The sequence below is a fragment of the Lithobates pipiens genome, unplaced genomic scaffold, assembly GCF_037356315.1.
Source record: "Lithobates pipiens isolate NorthernLeopardFrog02 unplaced genomic scaffold, aLitPip1_a1.2 Scaffold_18, whole genome shotgun sequence".
NCBI lineage: Eukaryota > Metazoa > Chordata > Amphibia > Anura > Ranidae > Lithobates > Lithobates pipiens.
In genome coordinates this window covers 258150929-258174734 of record NW_027507758.1, presented here as the reverse complement: position 1 = coordinate 258174734, position 23806 = coordinate 258150929, and the positions used below count along the sequence as shown (strand labels likewise).

At 43.7% G+C, this 23806-nt stretch overlaps 1 protein-coding gene across 3 annotated transcripts; it reads left to right on the top strand.

Moving 5' to 3' along the window:
* Nucleotides 1-595: 595 nt before the first annotated feature.
* On the top strand, nucleotides 596-15693 carry LOC143990128 (trace amine-associated receptor 3-like). 3 transcript variants are annotated; one of them, XM_077490293.1, is made up of 3 exons: nucleotides 596-634; nucleotides 12913-13051; nucleotides 13241-15693. In XM_077490293.1, the coding sequence occupies exons 2-3, from the start codon at nucleotides 13002-13004 to the stop codon at nucleotides 14292-14294; spliced, it is 1104 nt and encodes a 367-aa protein (XP_077346419.1). In that variant the 5' UTR covers nucleotides 596-634; nucleotides 12913-13001; the 3' UTR covers nucleotides 14295-15693. The 3 variants fall into 3 exon arrangements, with proteins under 3 accessions (XP_077346419.1, XP_077346420.1, XP_077346418.1); XM_077490294.1 differs by lacking the exon at nucleotides 12913-13051 and having other exon boundaries at nucleotides 604-634; XM_077490292.1 differs by lacking the exon at nucleotides 596-634 and having other exon boundaries at nucleotides 12919-13062.
* The last annotated feature ends 8113 nt before the right edge of the window (nucleotides 15694-23806 follow it).

The window sequence follows — 23806 nt, the reverse complement described above, 5'->3', positions numbered from 1 at the left end:
GGGTCTACTACCTTAGTGGTGCACTCCTGACCCCAATGGTGTGTATCTGTCACCTGGCCTCAGGTGACCCAACAAGCAACCAACGGCTGGAACTGTAAACAGTCATAGGGATCATAAGTTAGACAGAAGACAGATTCCTAGTAATGAGTGTCTACGACATTTTTTTTGAATACCCTGGAATGTGTAAATGGCTTTATACTGCCCTGGTAACCCTGCCCAAGGCTACATTCTAGGTATATATATGTATATATATATATATATATATATATATATATATATATATATATATATATTTATATATATTAATTATTGTTCTCATACATACTTGTATTAATAAGGCAAACTTCACTTACTGACTTAATACAGTTCTCTAAAAAGCATGTTGTACTTCCTAATACCATTTCCATTTTTTCAAAGTGGTGAGGTTTACCTATAGACATATTAAATTGTTGTGTGTTGTCCAGTGTTTCCTGGGGGGATTGTTTACAGTGATGTTTTAATTATAGATAATTAGCTGCCCATGGTAATAGAAGTTCTCTTGGGTGCTTATCTGATAAGATATAAGCTACAGATAATCAACATCTGCCTGCCTTGTGTGGGTCTGTGTCCTCGTCACTAGAAGTTTCACTAGACTGTAAGTATCCTGATTTATTTTTTACTGGCTGCATTCAAAGTGACTGCATTAAAATAGACCTCTATGGGCTGTGTGACTAAATAAACGATTAGCAGAAAAGTGCTTTTATGTATGGTCCATTGTAATCTGGACTGGAAGTTTCACAAGATTCCTGAATTGTAAGTATTCTGATTGTTTGCGGCATTTGAATAACTTTCTGTTGGCTATGTGTCAAATAAATATTTAACTAACAAAAAATACCTTTGAGGGCATTCATACATTTGGTGTTTTCTTAGAGAACACATTGGTGTGGAAGGAAAAACTCACCCATGTAGACATATTTCTAAACTTGCTGCAATGAAAAAATGTTCAATTCAACTTTATCGATGGTGCATAAAGGAATCCAAAGGGACGGTTCAATTAGAAAGGATTGTCTACGCACTTTAAATTAAATAGGTGGACATTTATGAAGGGGAAAGCCAGCAAAAATTTTGTATTAAAAAAAAAAAAAAACTTGTAATAAAACAAAAAACAAAAGACAAAAAAACAAAGCAAATTAAAATTCACTGCATTGTTTGCCACTCAAGGGACAGTTTACTAAAAGTGCAAGAACACCAAGACAGGTCACCCTGATAATGCAGAAGGATAGGCACACATTTTCCAAAGAGCAGAATATGTTTCTCATATGCTCTTTTATTAACTGCCTTTTTCCACTGTTTAATAATAGTATTGAAAATTAGTATTGTATAACAATATTGCCTCCTATACTGTATATCATATATTTGTCCATACATGTATAAACATTGTAAAGTTTATAATGTCACTAAAAAGTATACTTCACACGGTTTCATAGATGTATTAATTATCAACCCTTACTGGTTAAATAAAGTATGCAAATATTAAAATAAATATTTTAAACAGTCTACCAAATAACATAGAGAGGGAATTTCTGTGGGCATGAACAGACCTAGTCACCTGTACTCAGTGAACACAGTGGCTGTTCGATTTGCTAAATGTATGTTGAACCTGCAAAGCGAATATTCACTTAGTGTAGTAATTAAGGTGAAGGTGCGTTCAATTTCAATATCCATTCAAAATGTGCAAGAGAATAAAAAATAAGATTTTTACTTACACATGTGTAGCATGCCCCTAACCCCCCCCCCCCCCCGCCCCAAAGGGATTGTAGTAATTCCCAGATACAGAGTGGGCTGACATTTAACTTCAGGGTGCAGATTACATAGGCAGTAATGGGATGTGAACCGATGGACACCAGTTACTTTAATGTACAAACAAAAAGGACTTTATTGACTCTCACGCCAAACTCCTGTTAAGCCCCACACACACTATCAGATTTTCTGCTGAGTTTTTCCTTCAGATTTACCAAAACCATGTAGTGCAAGGGCCTGCCTGATTGCATACAAATTGAAACTCCTAAGGTTTGACCTCATATTATATGGTTTTGGTAAATCTGAAGGAAAAACTCAGCAGAAAAACTGATAGTGTGTATGGGGTTTTAGAGGGGGGTGGGGGGTTTATAACAGTTACTGGCCTGGGGACTCAATAGCACTAACAAAGAGAGACACCAGTACAGAAAATAGCTTTTAGGCTGATTCCAGCAATCTGTACTGTGTTAGTCACAGCCATCTCCAGAAATAACATCTTTCCAGTAGCAATAGCAGTAATCCTGATTATCTCCTCTTGATGCTTTCCTAGGCTGTCCACAAGTTCCCTACCCAGGACCTCAGGTGGCCGAGTGATCTCTGGTACTTTATTTCAGACATTATGTGTTCCTCTCCTCTCTTCTCCTCAGCCAGGCTTCCAGATCATAGCGCCTCAAAAACCAGCATACAATGGACAAGCAGATTTCTGGGGCTCCAAGCACAGGCTACAGGCCTAATCTCTCAGCTGCTCCTCACACACTTACCCCAGGCCAGAGCAAGGGGGGGAGAGATAGAGATTACTTGGCCCTCCTTATATATATTTATACACTCCCTCAGCATGCACACATGGGTATAAACCTCCTACTGGTTGGCTAGGGGAAGTATAAATATTCATAAGTCAGTTTTTCTGTAGTCTCTCATACTAATACCAAGGGTATTAGTGACACCTCCTGGTAGAAGGGAGAAACCATAGCTTTACTGAGTTTAGGGAAAAACCAAAATAACTTAAATTGATTAATAGCCCCCGTTTAGGACAGGATGGCTAAAAAGATGTAGCACCCTGGAGTTTAGACAGGGTTCCTAACAAATTTTGTTTGGCAGGTAGTAATTGTCCTGGCTGACTGATAGAAGATCCACTGATTCCTCCCTAAATTCTGGAATTGCTGCTCCTTTTCTCTTTTGTCACTAGGTGGCACTGTGGCTGGTGACATTAGATTGACAGGGGCTTAGCAAGGTCAGATCATGAATGGATGGAGTGTCTTAGCTGATTGGCGGGGGTTTCTTTTAGTCCCCTGGCCTGCTGGGAGAGCCTATTTATTTGGGTGGAGTCAAGTGATCTGGGTTCTGTGCCACCTGGATGCTGTCTGGGTGGACATGTGTCATGTCGCCCCGGGCTGCTAGGCCAGAAGCCTTAGGCCTATAGCAGGGACACCTGGCCACCAGGGTGCCTGTTGCCTATCCAGGAGCAGGAGAAGCAGTGTAGGGTTGGGACTGCAGGATTGGAGTCCAACCAAGTTGCGAAGGTTCAGCCGGACGGGCGGGGAACCGGTTGTGGTCGGAGGTAGAGGGGAAGCTGTTGCCACTAAGGGATCACCCACCTTGTTACCGGAGAATACTGTGAGTAAGCTGAGGCAAGTACCTGAGCTGTCTTCTCACCAGCCGGGGACAGTAAAGAAGTGGGAAAGCATTAGCAGGGACCCAGCAGGGGTGACACTTGATGAGTGTCTGGTGGGATAGCTGTGAAAGAGCACAGGGGATCCAGGGACGTCTGGGATCTGGAAGTCAAGTGAGAGACTGAGGGAAGACCTACAGTGGGATACTGTGAGATAAGTAAAGGACTGTTCTGTTTTACCAAGAGTTATGTACAACTACCTTTCGTGACTGTTGCACGATTAGTTGCAATAGGAGACAGGGGCCCTACCTATACAGAAGTGTTTTCCAGCTGGAGGCCTTCCACTGTATAGCTGTCTACCTATAAAAGTCTCGGAGTCTGTCAATTTTCATTGCATCTACTCAAGGGTGTCCTGGCCCTAACCCTCTCTCCCACAGTTCTGTTAAGAGACAATAAATCTCTTGTTCGCATTCAAAAAGTGGCTGGCGCCCATCATTTCATCTTGCATCACACTCACCATGCCTGGTAACCCAATCTACAAAGGAAGGATGTCAGCTCTCCCTAACCCTTGAGGTCACCATTAGGCCTTTGGGGCCCCGGGACCTTGCTACACATAATTGGTGAACACGGCTTTAACATAGCAAGTGAACATTCACATAAACAGTCTCTATTTCTTTAGTAAATCTACCCCAAAGTCCCACAAAACTGTATATGCTAATGTGTTTGCAAAGATGGGCCATTGACTGCACAGAGAGTTGCAAAAGGCAGTGAATGGACATAAACATACTCAAATTAAAAAAAAGCTGGCTCCACTTAAAGCGGAGGTCCACCCTAAAGTGGAACTTCCGCTCATTAGAATCCTACCCCCCTTCGGCGCCACAATTGGCACCTTTCAGGGGGAGGGGGGTGCAGATACCTGTACAGTACAGGTATCTGCACCCACTTCCGGCGTAGATTCTGCAGAAGGTACGCCCCTTTCCGCAGAATCTTTGTCCCTTTCCCGAAAGTCCCCCGCTGCCTGCTGGGAAACACATGGATCCCAGAGACAGCGGGGACCATCCTTATTGCGCAGCGCGACTCGCACATGCACAGTAGGGAACCGGGAAATGAAGCCGAAAGGCTCCACTTCCTGATTCCCATACCCAAGATGGCGGCGGCAGCACCCGAGAGACGATCGAGAGATCGGCTTTGGGTGCCGACATCGCGAGCGCGCTTTGCGGGTAAGTGTCATTTTTTTAAAAGTCAGCAGCTGCAGTATTTGTAGCTGCTGGCTTTTTAAAAAAAAACTAACGGCGGAACTCCCGGCAGACTCCCGCTTTAATTCAATTTGAGTATTTGATACTGTTTTGATATGTTTACAATAACAAATGATTATGGACTCTTGAGTGGACTTTCTAGCACTCACATTGTTGATTATATTTGTTGTCTTCCGGGTATCGCTGCTCCGGTGCTGTGAATGGCCGGAACAGCGATGACATCACTCCCACGCATGCCCGCTGGCGCCGTCACTAACGGCATGATCGCCGTTAGAAACAGCACACACAGTGCACCTGTGCCCGATGTCTACAGCGCATGCTGCTATTTCTGCAAGTGTCTCCTAAACCTTTTAGGTTTGTGAGATATTTCTTGCACCTACAGGTAGGCCTTAATCTAGGCTTACCTGTAGGTTAAAGTGGTTGTAATCGGTTTACAACCACTTTAAAGTCAAACATGAATAACGTTTTCCTCCACTCTTAACTGAACAAAGTGCTGAAAACCTTAGGGCATCCACCTCCACCAATGTAATACTATTACAACTAGGATTACTCCGATGATTCAGCTTGCAATGCCAATAATATTCTGATGCAACACATAGACGTATGACATTTATTGTCCACAATCCTTGCACCTTATCTATTCCAGGGTCCATGGACAGTACACTTTTCTTCCTCAGCTTGCAGCTCTAACTCAGTATGACGTTTCAGTTTTTTTCCTACAGTTTTTTCCCAACACACACTATATATATATATATATATATATATTGTAAGGGATCTTCCCGGGGTAGGGTGTGTTTGGACACAGTTCACAGCAGACTTGGAATTTATAAAGCAGATCTTGGCGTTTATTCGTGGTACAAACAGTCCAGCAAACAAAATATACAGCAACACCGTGCTTTCTAAGTACAACAAAAATAAAAGTCCTAGCCCGGCTGGGCGCTTACTAACAGGTTCTGCTCACCTATCTGACACTTACAAACACAGCGTCTTTCGCCTGGATGTCGCAGGGTGAGTTTTAGCTCCAGCCGTGGCTGTGCTTGCAGCTTCCTTCAACACACAGATTGTTCATTCCCTGGCTGAGAGCGATCACCTGCAGACCCTACAGAGCCTTTAGCTTCCCAGGCTAATTAGGATCCAAGCTCACCTGATCCCAAACCCAGAACTGGATCGGGGGATGTGGAATGACAGGTCCCTCTACCAAACCTACCTGCCATTCCATATAAACCCAGGCCCGGCAAAATTAAATAACAACTCAGCAGCATATCGCTGCTGAGAAACTGATCCATCCTGGATTTACCATCTCACACTGTGTAGCAACCTAGGTGAGATGTACACCCCCTCGATCACTTCTCCAGTGACATGTCTACATATCCCCCCCCTCTTTTTCAGACCGGAGGGCTGAGCCTTTTGTCCCCACAGACAACTTACCCTTGACAATGCGTCAGCATTTGCCTGTAATTTCCCTGGCCTGTGTTCCACAGTGAAATTAAAGTTTTGTAGGGAGAGAAACCATCTAGTCACTCTTGCATTTCTCTCCTTGTTTGACTTCATCCATGTTAGGGGGGCATGGTCTGTCACCAACTTGAATTTCCTGCCTAGCAAGTAATACTTTAACGATTCTAGGGCCCACTTTACTGCCAAACACTCTCGCTCCACAATGGCATAATTTTTCTCGGCCGGGGTTAATTTTCTACTCAAGTACGTCACCGGATGCTCCTCACCATTCACTACTTGTGAGAGTACTGCACCTAAGCCTGTGTTAGAGGCATCTGTCTGGACCAGAAATTCTCGTTTGAAATCGGGGGTAACTAAGACAGGTGGTTGGCACAAGGCAGACTTAAGGCTTTGGAAAGCCTTCTCGGCCTCTGGGGTCCACGTGACCATTGCTGTCTTTCCGCCCTTTGTCAAGTCAGTTAGTGGAGCAGCAACTGAGGCAAAGTTCGGCACAAATCTACGGTAATACCCCGTAATACCCAGGAAAGCTCTAACCTGTTTCCTTGTCAGGGGTCTAGGCCAATTCTGTATTGCCTCAATTTTATTTAGCTGTGGCTTAATCAACCCTCTCCCAATAATGTAGCCTAGATATTTGGCCTCTTCTAGGGCTAGAGCACACTTCTCGGCATTTATGGTCAACCCCGCATCACTTATGGCATCCAACACGGCCTGTACCTTACAGAGGTGACTTTCCCAATCAGGGCTAAAAATGACCACATCATCGAGGTAGGCGGCTGAGTAATCACGATGTGGTCGCAGAATCAAGTCCATCAACCTCTGGAAAGTTGCAGGCGCTCCATGTAACCCGAACGGCATCACTACATACTGGAATAGCCCATCAGGGGTGGAGAAAGCAGTTTTCTCTTTAGCCTCGTCAGAAAGTGGAATCTGCCAATAGCCCTTTGTGAGATCGAGGGTGGTTATGTACCTGGCGTTACCCAACTTCTCAATCAACTCATCTACCCTGGGCATAGGATACGCATCGAACTTGGAGATCTCATTCAACTTTCTGAAATCGTTACAGAACCTCCAAGTTCCATTGGGCTTTGGGATTAGCACAATTGGGCTGGACCATTCACTCTGTGACACCTCAATTACCCCCAGAGCAAGCATACGTTTTACCTCGGCAGATACGGCTTCCCTACGTGCCTCGGGTATCCTATAGGGCTTAAGGTTTACTCTGCTTCTAGGCTCAGTTTCAATGTGATGATGGATGAGGTGTGTACGCCCTGGGAGGTCAGAGAACTTGTTTTTGTTTTTCTGTAAAAATTCATGAGCCTCCTGTTTCTGTGATACTGATAGAGTATCACCTACCTTGACTGGAGGGATTGGTTGTGACAAATTATTAACAGTATTTGTCGCCCCCAAGGATTCCCTGTCTTTCCAGGGCTTGATCAAGTTTATGTGATAAACTTGGAAAGGCTTCCTTCTACCTGGTTGGTGCACCTTGTAGTTCACCTCACTGATCTTTTCAACAATTTCATAAGGACCTTGCCACTTCGCCAAGAATTTACTCTCAACAGTGGGGACTAGTATAAGGACCCTATCGCCTGGGTTGAATGTCCTGATTCTTGCGGACCGGTTGTAAATTCTACTTTGGGCCTCTTGAGCCCTCTGGAGGTGTTCCCTTACCAGGGGCATTACAGTGGCTATACGGTCCTGCATTTGTGCTACATGCTCAATAACACTCTTGTATGGGGTGGACTCATTCTCCCATGTCTCTTTTGCAATGTCCAGTAGACCCCTAGGGTGACGACCATAGACCAACTCGAATGGTGAGAACCCTGTGGACGCTTGGGGCACCTCCCTAATAGCAAACATGAGGTAGGGTAATAAATGATCCCAGTCACGACCATCTTTTGCCACCACTTTCTTCAACATATGTTTCAAAGTTTTATTAAATCTCTCCACCAATCCGTCCGTCTGGGGGTGGTATACAGAGGTACGGATGTGTGAGATTTTAAATAGTTTGCATAACTCCTTCATTACTTTTGACATAAATGGCGTACCTTGGTCAGTTAGGATTTCTTTGGGGATCCCAGTCCTAGAGAACATATAAAACAACTCACGTGCAATTGTTTTAGATGCAGTGTTTCTTAAGGGTACAGCCTCAGGATAGCGGGTCGCATAATCCAGGACTACCAAAATATACTGGTGTCCTCTAGCTGACTTTACAATGGGACCCACTAAATCCATGGCAATACGCTCAAAAGGCACCTCTATAATAGGGAGCGAAACCAAAGGACTGCGAAAATGTGACACTGGGGCACTAACCTGACATGTGGGGCACGACTCACAGTATTTTTTAATGTCATCATATATGGCCGGCCAAAAAAACCTCTGGAGAACCCTCTCTCGCGTTTTGTCAGTCCCCAAGTGTCCCCCAAGAACATGGTTATGTGCCATGTCAAGCACCTGACGCCGGTACGGCTTAGGTACCAGAAGCTGTTCCACAATCTCATCCTTAACCTTATTGACTCTATAGAAAAGATCATTAGTCACCGAAAAATGTGGAAATCTTTTTTCAGCATCTGGTTCCTGAGGTACCCCGTTCATTACAGCAACCTGCTCTCTCGCATTTTTGAGAGTGGGGTCCTGTAATTGTGCAGCCCCAAAATTATCCCTAGACACCTCTAAGTCTAGTATATTTTGCTCAGTGGGAGGAGCCTCCTCCTCCCCAGCCAGGACCTGCAAAGGAAAACAATCATTTTCATCCTGTACACTTTTATCATTCACAGTGGACAACGCAACCACCTTAGAGATATCCTCACTCCTTTTGGGGATTTTTTTTTTTTCCCAGAGAGCCCAGAATAAAGGAAAATCGCGCCCCAATATTACATTATGCATGAGGTTTTTAACCACACCCACTTCATATTGTACTGTGCCTTGTTCAGTCCCGACTTTAGCCAGCACTATAGGGTACACTTTTGTATCACCATGTATACACACAACGCTCATATGCTTTTTAGACTCTAAGTCCCCAGTCACCAGGCTAGCATGCACCAAGGTTACAAGGCTTCCTGAGTCCATTAACGCTTTAACAGGAAAGTCATTGATTGTAATATCGCAGATTTGCGGTTCAGTCTCTAGTCCAGGAACTGCAGCACAAGATGGTTCCGCAAATAGCGACTGACGCCGGCTAGCGTCACATTCCATGGGTTCAGAGGTAAGAGGGCAATGGGCCGACACGTGTCCCGCCTCATGGCATCTCCAACACTGGATAGGGCCTGGTCTCTTTGGCAAGGAGTCCTTTTCAGAGCCCCTTAGCCACCCGGGACCATCACCAGTCTTTTGTCCCTGAGACACCACTTGAGCCCTTTTCCCCCCATCAGCACCCCTCCACACTCCCCCAATAGATGGAAGTCTCTTACCAGCTGACGGCACAGATCTGGCGCTCCGGGGAGGTGAAGATGCTGCAGGAACATCACGGAGGTAGTCCTCAGTCGCCTGGAACCTCTCCACAAGGTTGACAAGTTCGTTTGCGTTCTTAGGATCACCTTGTCCCACCCAGCGTTGCAGGTCAGTAGGAAGCGCTCGGAGGTAGCGATCCATCACGACCTTCTCTAGGATTTGTGCAGGAGTAGAAGTGTCTGGCTCCAACCACTTTCTTGCCAAATGGATTAGGTCATACATCTGGGACCTCGCTGATTTGTCCAGACTGTAGCTCCAGTTGCGTACCCTCCGGGCACGGACTGCAGTAGTAACTCCTAGTCGGGCAAGTATCTCCTCTTTTAGCCGAGTATAGTCCTTAACCTCTTGCTCACTGAGGTCATAGTAGGCCTTTTGGGGTTCACCTGTTAAATAGGGCGCAATTACCTCTGCCCACTCAGCGGCTGGTAACTTCTCTCGCTCAGCCACGCGCTCAAATACTGTTAGAAAGGCCTCAACATCGTCCTCAGCAGTCATCTTTTGCAGCGCTTTCTGCACAGTCCTTCTCCCAAAAAAAATCTCTGGAGCGGCTCCCATCACTATGGGTGGATTAGTAACCACAGGCGCCTCTCGCATTACTATCAGGTGCTCGATAAGTTGTTGTTGGCTTTGGCGCAAAGCTTGCAACTCTTCCTTATGCATCTGCTGTTGTTCAGCCATGGACTGTTCATGTCGTTGCTGTTGTTGCAAACTCACTTGCATAAACTGCTTCAGCATCTCCTCCATGTTGCTGGACTGTTCTTGGAGTGTAGTTGCAGCTTTCACCCAGGACATCAGCAGCTGTAGCCAAGTCTGTCCACACCGTTGCCCCTAGCAACCGCGTTGCCCGCTACCTCCACCAATTGTAAGGGATCTTCCCGGGGTAGGGTGTGTTTGGACACAGTTCACAGCAGACTTGGAATTTATAAAGCAGATCTTGGCGTTTATTCGTGGTACAAACAGTCCAGCAAACAAAATATACAGCAACACCGTGCTTTCTAAGTACAACAAAAATAAAAGTCCTAGTCCGGCTGGGCGCTTACTAACAGGTTCTGCTCACCTATCTGACACTTACAAACACAGCGTCTTTCGCCTGGATGTCGCAGGGTGAGTTTTAGCTCCAGCCGTGGCTGTGCTTGCAGCTTCCTTCAACACACAGATTGTTCATTCCCTGGCTGAGAGCGATCACCTGCAGACCCTACATAGCCTTTAGCTTCCCAGGCTAATTAGGATCCAAGCTCACCTGATCCCAAACCCAGAACTGGATCGGGGGATGTGGAATGACAGGTCCCTCTACCAAACCTACCTGCCATTCCATATAAACCCAGGCCCGGCAAAATTAAATAACAACTCAGCAGCATATCGCTGCTGAGAAACTGATCCATCCTGGATTTACCATCTCACACTGTGTAGCAACCTAGGTGAGATGTACACCCCCTCGATCACTTCTCCAGTGACATGTCTACAATATATATATATATATATATATATATATATACATACACACACACATACACACACACACACACAAAAGTGAGTACACCCCTTACATTTTTGTAAATATTTTATTATATCTTTTCATGTGATAACACTGAAGAAATGACACTTTGCCAGAATGTAAAGTAGTGAGTGTACAGCTTAAATAACAGTGTCAATTTGCTGTCCCCTCAAAATAACTCAACACACAGCCATTAAGGTCTAAATCGCTGGCAACAAAAGTGAGTACACCACTAAGTGAAAATGTCAAATTAGGCCCAAAGTGTCAATATTTTGTGTGGCCACCATTATTTTTCAGCACTGCCTTAACCCTCTTGTGCATGGAGTTCACCAGAGCTTCGCAAGTTGCCACTGGAGTCCTCTTCCACTTCTCCATGATGACATGACAGAGCTGGTGGATGTTAGAGACCTTGTGCTCCTCCACCTTCCGTTTGAGGATCCCCCACGTGTTTGGCCAGTCCATCACCTTTACCCTCAGCTTCTTTAGCAAGGCAGTGGTTGTCTTGGAGGTGTGTTTGGGGTCGTTATCATGTTGGAATACTGCCCTGCGGCCCAGTCTCCGAAGGGAGGGGATCATGCTCTGCTTCAGTATGTCACAGTACATGTTGGCATTCATGGTTCCCTCAATGAACCGTAGCTCCCCAGTGGCGGCAGCACTCATGCAGCCCCCGACAATGACACTTCCACCACCATGCTTGACTGTAGGCAAGACACACTTGTCTTTGTACTCCTCACCTGGTTGCCGCCACACACGCTTGACACCATCTGAACCAGATAAGTTTATCCTGGTCTAATCAGACCATAGGACATGGTTCCAGTAATCCATGTCCTTAGTCTGCTTGTCTTCAGAAAACTGTGGGTTTTCTTGTGCATCATCTTAGAAGAAGCTTCCTTCTCGGAATCTGCCACCAATCAGCCATGCAGACCAATTTGATGCAGTGTGTGGCGTATGGTCTGAGCACTGACAGGCTGACCCCCCACCCCTTCAACCTCTGCTGCAATGCTGGCAGCACTCATACATCTATTTCCCAAAGACAACCTCTGGATATGACGCCGAGCACGTGCACTCAACTTCTTTGGTCAACCATGGTGAGGCCTGTTCTGAGTGGAACCTGTCCCGTTAAACCACTTTATGTCACTGGCCACCATGCTGCAGCTCAGTTTCAGGGTCTTGGCAATCTTCTTATAGCCTAGGCCATCTTTATGTAGAGCAATAATTCTTTTTTTCTGACCCTCAGAGAGTTCTTTGCCATGAGGTGCCATGTTGAACTTCCAGTGACCAGTATGAGAGAGTGAGAGCGATAACACCACATTTAACACACCTGCTCCCCATTCACACCTGAAGCCTCGTAACACTTACAAGTCACATGACGCCGGGGAGGCTAAATGGCTAATTGGGCCCAATTTGAACATTTTCATTTAGAAGTGTACTCTTTTTTTGGTGCCAGCGGTTTAGACATTAATGGCTGTGTGTTGAGTTATTTTGAGGGGACAGCAAATTTACAAGCTGTAAACTCACTACTTTACATTGTAGCAAAGTGTAATTTCTTTGGTGTTGTCACATGAAAAGATATAATAAAATATTTACAAAAATGTAAGGGGTGTACTCACTTTTGTGAGATACTTTAATATCATTTAATATCATTATTTTTTTAGTTGAACCCATTGCACCTTATCACTTAATATATGCTATTCCCTAATTTCTTCACCTTAATTCCATTGCACGTGCATGTTTGTGAATATGTTGGTATTTTTGGAATTCTGTATTTGTACGCACATGTATATGTATGTTATCCATGATGTTTTTCGATTGTTAGGCTCATGAGTTTATCAGTCAAAGTTATTTTTACATTATATTATGTTTTATTGTAGCCCTGATGAAGGGGGAGTTCCTTTGACCCCTGAAACGTGTTGGCTGTCTTTTATCACAATCAATAAATTAATTTGGACTCCTCCCATATATGGCTTCTTCTTTCGATATACAGTCACTAGCTGGGGTCGGAATAGATCTGTAAGTGTTACGTAAGTAAAGCAAAGAAAAATCACGTGTCCTGCACTGTTAGAGAGGGGTCAGGTGTGTGGCAGTGTTGTGTGAATTCCAGGATTGGATAGTCACAAATAAAAATAATTTGGCTGGTAAAATAAGTATGTATTTTAATTAAATTATTGGATAACACTATATCTATATCTCTCATTTTAGAGCATCTACAGGAACATTTCTACAACAGAAGACACTTGGCATGGATAGGACATTCACTAATCCAGTTTGCTTGCAATTTGAAAATGTCTCATTTTTCTGCCCAACTGACAGGCCCCTTGTTGCACGTCTTGGAATATACCTATTTCTCACTGTCTGCATAACAATAACAGTCTTCGGAAATTTGGGAATCATTATTTCCATCAGCCATTTCAAAGAGTTACATTCCCCAACAAATTTTCTCATTCTTTCCATGGCAGCCACAGATTTCCTTCTTGGTGTCCTCATAATGCCTTGTAGTATGGTGAGATCTGTAGAAAAATGTTGGTATTTTGGAAAACTGTTTTGTAAAATCCATTACAGTTTTGACTTAATGCTTAGTGTCATCTCAATTTTCCATCTTTGCTCTATAGCCATTGATAGATTTTATGCTGTATGCAATCCTCTCCACTATCCAATTAAAATGACTACAGATGTCATTAAAAAAATGATATTTGTCTGCTGGTCTCTGCCAGCTATATTTGCTTTTGGAGTTGTCATAACAAATTCCCATGTATCAGGAATAGTTGGATATGAGTCATTAGTGGAATGTTTTAATTTATGTCCAATTACATTCAACAAATTGTGGTCTGTGATTATGTTTTTTGCTTGCTTTTTTATTCCTGGCTCAGTTATGGTTGGAATTTACATACAAATATTTATAGTATCTCAAAGGCATGCTAACATTCTGAAACACGTCATGGGGAACTTTAAGGACAAAATGTCAACTCAAATTTCCAAGCAGAAGGACCGGAAAGCTGCAAAGACACTGGGAATTGTGATGGGAGTGTTCATATCCTGTTGGATGCCAGTATTTATAACCATTTTAGTCGATCCATTTCTCAACTTTTCCACGCCTGAAGTTTTGTTCGATGCTCTCAACTGGCTTGGCTATATCAACTCAACATGTAATCCACTAATATATGGATTTTTCTATCCATGGTTTAGGAAATCACTGAGACATATCATTTTTGGGAAAATATTTGTACCTGACTCTAGCTTAGCAAATCTATCTTAAAGTGTGTTTAAACCCAAGAACAAAAAAAATATCATGTAAGGAGTTATTCTTTTTATTTTTTATTTTATTATAGCTTACTTTTAGTTTCATCTCGATCCTGCTAGTAACAAATAACATATTTCCTGTCCAAGGGTAACAATGTTCACTCACTAGAGTAAAAACGTGTATAGGAAGAGCACCTATAACAGGAATATGCAATTAGCGGACCTCCAGCTGTTGCAGAACTACAATTCCCATGAGGCATAGAAAGACACTTAGAGCCACAAGCATGACAGACAGAGGCAGAGACATGATGGGAGTTGTAGTTTAGCAACAGCTGGAGGTCTGCTAATTGCATATCAATGGCCTATAACATGGGACTTTAATGGCACTGGCATTAGAAGAACCACTTATAGTAAGGCTCCATTCACATCTAGGCGATCTGAATTTTCATGATTCTGCCCGCATTTCCAAATCACAGCAAAACACTGTAAGCATTTGCAATGCCATTTCTTCTTAATGGCACCCTAGTCACAATGTTATTTTTGCGCGATAAATCCTGCTACATTTGCAGCAACATGAGGCGCTGTCACCCAAAAGAAGCTCCTGCTCCCTTTCGCACGCTGCGATTTTGCCGCAATTGCAGCGCCATTTATCTCGGCAAGGTCACACCACAATTGGGATGCCATTAAGAAGCAATGGCATGGGCAAATGTGTCCCGTGTTTTTCCACAATTTAAATCGTGGGCAGAATCACAGCGATTCTGCCCATGATTCAAAATGCCTAGGTGTGAATGGAGCCTAAAATGCAAAGAACTTTATTTACATATCATAGTAAAAAAAATTGTGCGTGTGCACATCAATTTAAAAGAACAAGGTCATCAATATTCCATGTACATAAACCTGATATAAAATATATCCCAATGGACCATTCACTACTTTTGAATATCCTATACAAAATAGATAGAGATATGGGTCCAAAATCATAGGTCAACATGTTTCCTCTGATAGCTGGCTTATATTCAAAATGGTGGGATGTCAGCCCATATCAACAGTCTATTGCGTGGACACAGGGGCCTTCGGAATCCCCAAGCATCCACAGGAGTTCTGGCAGGATCCACAGGCATTTTTCACTTATCAAACAGATATAACTTAACACTTTCAATGATATATTTAACCACTTACGCCTCAGACCGTTTGGCTGGCCAAAGACCAGAGCACTTTTTGTGATTCGGCACTGCGCCGCTTTAACTGACAATTGAGCGGTCTTGAGACTTGGCTCCCAAACAAAATTGACGTCCTTTTTTTTCCCCCAAATAGAGCTTTCTTTTGGTGGTATTTGATCATAATGTTGCAGTCATGATAAAAATCACAGATCACTGCCATTACTAGTAAAAAAAATAATAATAATAAAAATGCCATAAAACACTAAAACACTATAACTTTTGCACAAACCAATCAATAAACGCTTTTTTTTTTATACCAAAAATATGTAGAATGCGTATCAACCTAAACTGAGGGAAAAAAATGATTTTTTATATATTTTTGGGGGATATTTAAAAAATGTAACGTAATGTAAAAAAGAATGTGTTTTTTTCAAAATTGTCACTCTTTTTTTGTTTATAGTGCAAAAAATAAAAACCGCAGGGGTGATTAAATACCACCAAAAGAAAGCTCTATTTGTGGGAAAAAAAGGACGTCAATTTTGTTTGGGAGCCACATCGCAAGACCGCGCAATTGTCAGTTAAAACACTGCAGTGCCAAATCGCAAAACGTGATCTGGTCAGGAAGGGGATTAAATCTTCCGGGGCTGAAGCGATTAAAGGGCAACGTACAGGTAAGTTAATCTGCCTGTACGTGCCCTTCTGCCGCAGTATATCTGTGTGAGGCGGTCGGGAAGCCATTAAGAGACCAAAGGTTAACACAAAGCAAGTGTAAAAAAAATATGTTAATTTTGACATTGAGAATCACTATTGGACTTCTTTTATTCAACCACTTTCCTAGTCAAGTTTTCATTCCCACCCTGCAAGTTGTGACTGACATAATACTTGTACTTCAGAAATGCACACTTTATACAGTACCAGGTGCCAGGATCTGGTGCAACTCAGAGGAACCATAAGCAGGCATAACCATGGTACATCCGCACACGGGTCTTTGTCTTTATTTAAAAACTATTTCACTTTATCACAAAAGCATGGCAGTACAAACCAGTTAAGGTGATGCTAAAGTCTCGGTTTTTTTTTAACCTTTACAAATATTTTTTTTTTTATACTTACCTGCTCTGTGAAATGCTTTTGTGCAGTACAGCCCAGATCCCCTCTTCTCAGGTCTGTCTTTGGTGCTCCTGGTCACTCCCTCATGTCTAGTGCCCCCACAGAACGCAGCTTGCTATGGGGGCACCCGAGCTGAGGCGCAGCTCGGTGTGTCCATTCAGACACAGAGGTGTGGTTTGGCCACACCCCCTCTCTCTCCTGATTGGGCTAAATTACTTTGATTGACAGGGGCGAGAGTCGCAGATGGCCGAGGCACTCATTTACATCGCTGGTAGAGATGGGTCTCAGGAAAGTATAAGAGAGGCTGAGGGCGGCTGCTGAACACAGATTTTCTATCTTAATGCATAGAATGCATTAAGATAAAAAAAATTCTGCCTTTACAACCACCATCTTTGCCATTCTGAAGCTTCCCTGCAACCACTTTTCATATTATTTTATATATACTGTGATTCTGTACTGCCAAATATGCTGCAGAAATCTACCTCCACTGAGTATGGCTGCATCCATTTTAACTGTGGGCAGCTGAAGATGCTGCCTGTTCACTTCCTGGATTTCCACAGACACACAGAGGCACACCTCCAGCTCTGCAGTCATGCAGCTTTCATTGGCCCTCTTATGACTCACTCCCTCTCCCCCTTCCTGGCAAACCTTTACAAGAGTGAGAGAGAGCCCTGTGCATGATGTCATAAGCCTAGGCTTTTTACCAGACCAGAAACAGGAAGTGGACTGTATAAGGTTTTTACTGGCAGAAAAAAATGTTTTACTATCCAAAGTTAAAACAACAGGCAGAAGATGTAATAGATGGAAAGATGAAAAGTTCCACTTTTCACACTGTGATGTTTCAGGCCTTTATCAAGCCAGGAGAAAACTGTCAGTTTGCAGTTATAAATATGCAGTTATAAATATTTGACTGATATAAATATACCATTGTTTGAATTTTGTAGTATTTGTTTTATATGAAAAAAAAAGTATCCGTTGATCTTGGCAATGAATAGCTATCCTGGAATTTCTGCACACTACGGTCTTATATCAAAGAGACTAATAAGCTTTCCTGGTTCTTAACTTGGACCATAGAATAATTCACCTTTATGTTGTATAGATCTGAAAATGGGGTTGGTTTATTAGTTTAGCAAAAAATGCTCAGCAGGACTGACACCATTAAGTTAACATAATGCTGTGTGTTAAATGTTCACAAACACGGTATTTTTCTGTACATGCAGAGTCTCAAAAGGTAAATGTGCATGCATTGCAAAAATGTTTTGCACGTTTTATTTTTAATTTTTTTTCTGATATATACTTTGAAGACATGAGAGAGTAGTGCTGAAAGCTCCAGAATATAATTCTAACTGCTAACCTAACATAATGGTTATTATAAAAAGGGAGAAAAATATAAAGAAAAATTTTTTTTGGAACAATTAACACTATTGATCAGTCAGCTAATTCACATTAATTCAAACAAGTTTCCCTGATAAGATTACTCATGATCAAAGGTCAGAACAGGTTTGCTCTTTATTTATTTTTTACAGGTTCTAATATGGCGCTCAACAAAATGCTGTATCCATTAACAAATATAATGTAAAAGGACCTAGTGAAGTGATCTGACATATATAGTAATCTAGAAAATAGCTTTATTAACCACTTGCTTACTGGGCACTTAAACACCCTTCCTGCCCAAACCAATTTTCAGCTTTCGGTGCTCTCACAATTTGAATGACAATTACTCAGTCATGCAACACTGTACCCAAATGAATTTTTTGTCCTTTTTTTCCCACAAATAGAGCTTTCTTTTGGTGGTATTTGATGACCTCTGGGGTTTTTATTTTTTGCGCTATAAATGAAAAAAGACCGAAAATTTGGAAAAAAAACGCATATTTCTTTGTTTCTGTGACAGAATTATGCAAATTATTAATTTTTTTTCATACATTTTGGCCACAATTTATACTGCTACATATCTTTGGTAAAAATAACCCAAATTAGTGGATATTATTTGGTCTTTGTGAAAGTTAGAGAGTCTACAAGGTGTGGTGCGAATCGCACAAAATTGATCACATCTGATGTACTGGTGGCCTATCTCGCTTCTTGTGACCCGAACAAGTCAGGAAAGTACAAATACCCCCCAAATGACCCCTTTTTGGAAAGTAGACATTCCAAGGTATTTAGTAAGAGGCATGGTGAGGTTTTTGATGTTGTAATTTTTTTCCCACAATTCTTTGCAAAATTAAGATTTTTCATTTTTTTGTTTCTCCACAAAATTGTCATTGTAATAGGTTATTTCTCTCACGTGGCATGTGTATACCACAAATGACACCCCCCAAAAAATTCTGCTCCTCCTCCTGAGTGTTACAATACCACATGTGTGGGACTTTTTCACAGTCTGGCCACATAGAGAGGCCTAACATGCAGGTAGCGCCATCATGTGTTCTAGGAACATAAGTTACACATCTAACTTGTTGACTATTTATTACACTTTTGAAGCACCAGGACAATGACACGTGACACTGATGACAGATGGCACTGATACGTGGCAATGATGACACTTATACGTGGCACTGATGACAGGTGACACTGATGACAGAGGGCACTAATATGTGGCACTGATGACACGTGGCACTAATACGTGGCACTGAAGACACGTGGCACTAATACGTGGAACTGATGACAGATGGCACTAATACGTGGCACTAATACGTGCCACCGATGACAGATGGCACTAATACATGGCACCGATGACGCGTGACACTGATGACAGATGGCACTGATAAGTGGCATTGATGACACGTGACACTGACAACAGATGGCACGTGACACTGACAGGTGGCACTGATGACAAATGGCACTGATACGTGGCACTGATGACAGATGGCACTAATACGTGGCACTGATGACAGATGGCACTATGTGGCACTGATGAAACATGGCACTGATGACAGATGGCACTTATACGTGGCACTGATGACAGATGGCACTGACGACAGGTGGCACTGACAACAGGTGGCACTGGGGTGGATGGCACTGGGGGCAGGTAGCACTGGGGTGGATGGCACTGGGGGCAGGTAGCACTGGGGTGGATGGCACTGGGGGCAGGTAGCACTGGGGTGGATGGCACTGGGGCGGATAGCACTGGGGCGGATGGCACTGGGGCAGATGGCACTGGGACAGATGGCACTGGGGCAGATGGCACTGCTGGGGGAGGATGGCACTGCTAGGGGGAGGATGGCACTGCTGGGGGAGGATGGCACTTTTTATTTTTACTTTTTTTTTTTTTTTTTTTTACTAGAGGCAGAACGGCTGCCGCTGCAGCCGTTCATCTCTCCCCTCTCACACTGTCTGTGCGAGGAGGGAGAGCGGCGCTGAGAGATGATCTCATATGTTTACATATGAGATCATCTCCCATTGGACACGCCGATCACGCTGTAAACGGCCGCTGTGATTGGCCGTTTACAGCGATCTGTGTTTGCCTGTCCCCGGGGGACACGGCGAACACAGAACTTCCGTGATGCGCGCCCGCGGCGGCGCGCATTGCGGAAGTAAACATCAGAACGTCCAGGGACGACCACCCGGACGAATGCGCCTGCTCTACGGCCGTCATTCGGCTATAGGGCGGGCGCGAGGTGGTTAAACACAAGTATATACAAGAATACAAATCCCACTATCTATCTAATAAAATCTATCTATCTATCTAATGAAATTGACCAACACACAACCATGGCAGCTGCAGGGAAGTTGTATAAACAGGCTCCTCTCCCCAAAAAAGAAAGGTAAACAAACAAGGTTATTAGCACATGTTCATGAATGTATGTGCCCCAATGAGGGTTACAGTCTATATCAAAAAACATAATATAACATTGTCTCCTCCATATTGTAAAGTGGTAATGTATAGCTCATAGCTGAATGTTACTAAAGATTAATTGAAAGGGATTCTTTGGTATGTTCCAGGACTGGTTTTATATAAGATGCTTTTCAAAGTCCATTAGGAAATCTTCCCATGGATATGCAGAAGTCCAGATCTGGACAACGTCGCCACCCGTGTGGCCGTTAATGTTATAAATTCTTTGGGCTGTAGTATGAAATCAACCCAGAAAAAAACAAGGGAAGGCGCCCCTGGGTGTAGAAATAAAAACAATTTTAATCATAAAAGTATGTATATACAGGCAACTCACATAAGGAGTAATGAGTGAGCGTTGAATAAATTAAAACCCCAACATGGGAATGATCATCAGGTCCGTCAGATCTTCCTACTGGCTGGGGCGCTATTGCTGCTGGTAGCCAGGAAACTGCAAGAGATGGAAACACCGGCCGCAGTGAGCTACTGGAGGCAAAGCGAGGTCTGATGTGCAGGCGGAGGATGATGACGTCACTGGTAGGCACGACCGGTTTCGTGAGCGTGCAGGCTGAGATGACATGACAGCCGCGCTCCTTCGTCAAGCTGATAGGTGGAGTTTGGAGACTAGTAAATAAAGGCTATACACAGGAAAGGGGGAGTGGTCAAGACAAAGGGTCTGCCTGATAATGAATGGGTACGGAAAAAAAGAAGGAAGGGGGAGTAAAGGGGAGAGGAAGAGATCATATGAAATGCAAGGCGGCTAATATATATATATGGGCAAATAAATGTAATGAATCATGGCTAAAAAATGGAAACAGCGATAAAACGAAATACACACAAATATACAAAAATCATAAAAGAAAAATATAATCATAAATAGAAACATGATAATGGTAAAACATTGACAAATGTAAATGCCATGCCATAGAGTGGGGAGGGACTAACCTGTAAGATATACACATGTATGATATAGGCTTTAAAGAAAATCTTATAGGATTATTTTGGGAAAAGAGTTCTTATGAAATATGTATTAAAAAAAGGAAAGGCGTGGGGCCCCCAGGCCCTATATACTCAGAACAGCAGTATATAGGCGGTGCAAACAAGACAGGGACTGTGTAGGTTTGTTGTGTTAAGTAGAATCTGTTTGCAATTTTGAACTAGTACATTTTTAAAGTGTAGCTCCAGTCAAAAAATCTATTTTTAAGCTTTTTGGAAAACATAGGGAAGGTTTATCACCCCTGTATAATTTTTTATATCACTTTTTTCATATCACTTCCTGTTGTCTCCTTCCGTTTGCAAGTAGGAGACGTTTGTAAGTTGGATATTTGAAAGTAAGGGCCTGCCCTATATGCTCTGCAGAAATGTGGCCCTAAGGTGTTGGTGTTGCCACAAGTTAACACTGTAAGCCCTCAAATTGACTCTTGGTGGGCGCTGAAGTGCCCTGCTGTGAACTATTATATCAAGAATTGTAATTACATGCCATTGTTGAACAGTGGAAGAAAAATTGGGCCTTTGGTGGCTGTGGTGGTGGTGGTGGTGCTGGTGCCACAACACTATAAGTCCTCACAGTTACTCTCGGTGTGCGCAGGAACGGGCCCTGCTGTGAAATATTATATCAAGAATTGTAATTACATGCCCCTGTTAAACAGGGGCTGAAAAATTGGGCCTTAGGCACTGCTTGCTGGTGCCACGACACTGCAACCTCTCCCATATACTCTAGTTGGAGTGCAGGAATGAGCTCTGCTGCAAAGAATTGCATCAAAAATTGTATTACATGCCCCTGTTAAACAGGGGCTGAAAAATTGGGCAGGTGTCATCACCCAGAACCAAAAATGTTCTTCCAAGATATCAGCAGGATCATTGAGGAGGAAGAGGATAGTCAGTCAACATAACAGGACAGTCACTCAGCATCAGCATAGGCAGTCTTGAAGGGATGTGAAATAAAAAAAAAAATTTGGTTATATCAGCTTCAGGTGCTTGGTAGCTGGTGGTGACCCAAATTGATTCATCTTTATGAAGGTCAGTCGATCAACCGAGTCGGTGGACAGGCGCACCCTGTGATCGGTTACAAAGCCACCAGCAGAAATGAAGGTGCGTTCCAAAAGAATGCTGGATGCAGGACAGGCCAGTAGCTCAATTGCATACTGTGCAAGCTCTGGCCAGTGATCCATCCTCAAGACCCAGTAAGCCAGAGGATTTTCGGTGGGAAAGGTGTCCAAGTCTGGCCTTGCCCCTAGGTATTTCTGCACCATGTAAATCAGACGCTGGTGATGGTTGCTGGAACCGATCATACCCTGGGGCGGCTGACTAAAAAATTGTCTGAACGCATCGGTCAGACGGCCACCTTCCCCCCCGCTCCTTCTGTGACTGACCGAAGCCTCAGCAAAACGTTGTCCAGGACCAGGAGTTTGTAACCTTCCAGTCTCTGGGAACGCATTGCACAGACCTTTCTGCAAGGCCTCCCAGAGATGTCTCATCCTCTGCTCCCTCTGCGATGGCAAGATAAGGTCCACAACCTTACCCTTTTACTGTGGACCAAGGAGAGTAGCCAGCCTGTAATGGTCCCTCTCCTTGATCTGAAGAATACGAGGATCCTTCCGCAGGCTTTGCAGGATCAGGGAGGCCATGCAGTGTAGGTTAGCTGAGGCATTTGGTCCGGAGTCCTCTGGGTCACTAAGGACAAGATGATCCGCAGCCACTTCCTCCCAGCCACATAGAAGTCCACGTGTTTCTTGGGACTGTAAATCATCCCTAAAAGACTGCTGATGCTGATGCTGATGCTGAGTGCCAGGCTCCACCTCCATGCTGACACAAGTGTGATGGGTGGGACAGCAGGAACACTGTCTGGATAAAGGGGGCCTTGAGAGGCAAGGAAGTCCTCCTCTTCCTGCCTCTGTTCTGCCTCAAGTGCCCTGTCCATTACTCCATGCAGCGCATGCTCCAACAGGTGGACAGCGTATGCTCCAACAGGTGGACAAGAGGTACAGTGTCATTGATGCATGCACTGTCACTGCTCACCATCCTCGTGGCCTCCTCAGATGGTGACAGGACAGTGCATGCATCCCTGATCATGCCCCACTGGCGTGGTGAAAAAAAAAACTAGCTCCCCTGACCCTGTCCTGGTGTCGTAGTCGCACAGGTTCTCATTGATGGCCCTCTGCTGTGTGTGCAGCTTCTGCAGCATAGCCAACGTTAAATGAATGAATGAAATATTTGAAAAGCACACAACGTGAACTGAATCGCCTCAAGGTTGAGTTCCACCTGGTGGGCATGTTACATATAAGTCAGTTCTTGGGCAGGTTCAACTCCTTTTGGAGCGCAGCCTGCCGAGCACTGGCATTAAATGATCAGCGGAAATGACCACCCTGTCCAGCCAGGCATGGACATTGCCTTTCACATGCCGATAGAGAGCTGGTATCGCCTTCCATGAGAAAAAGT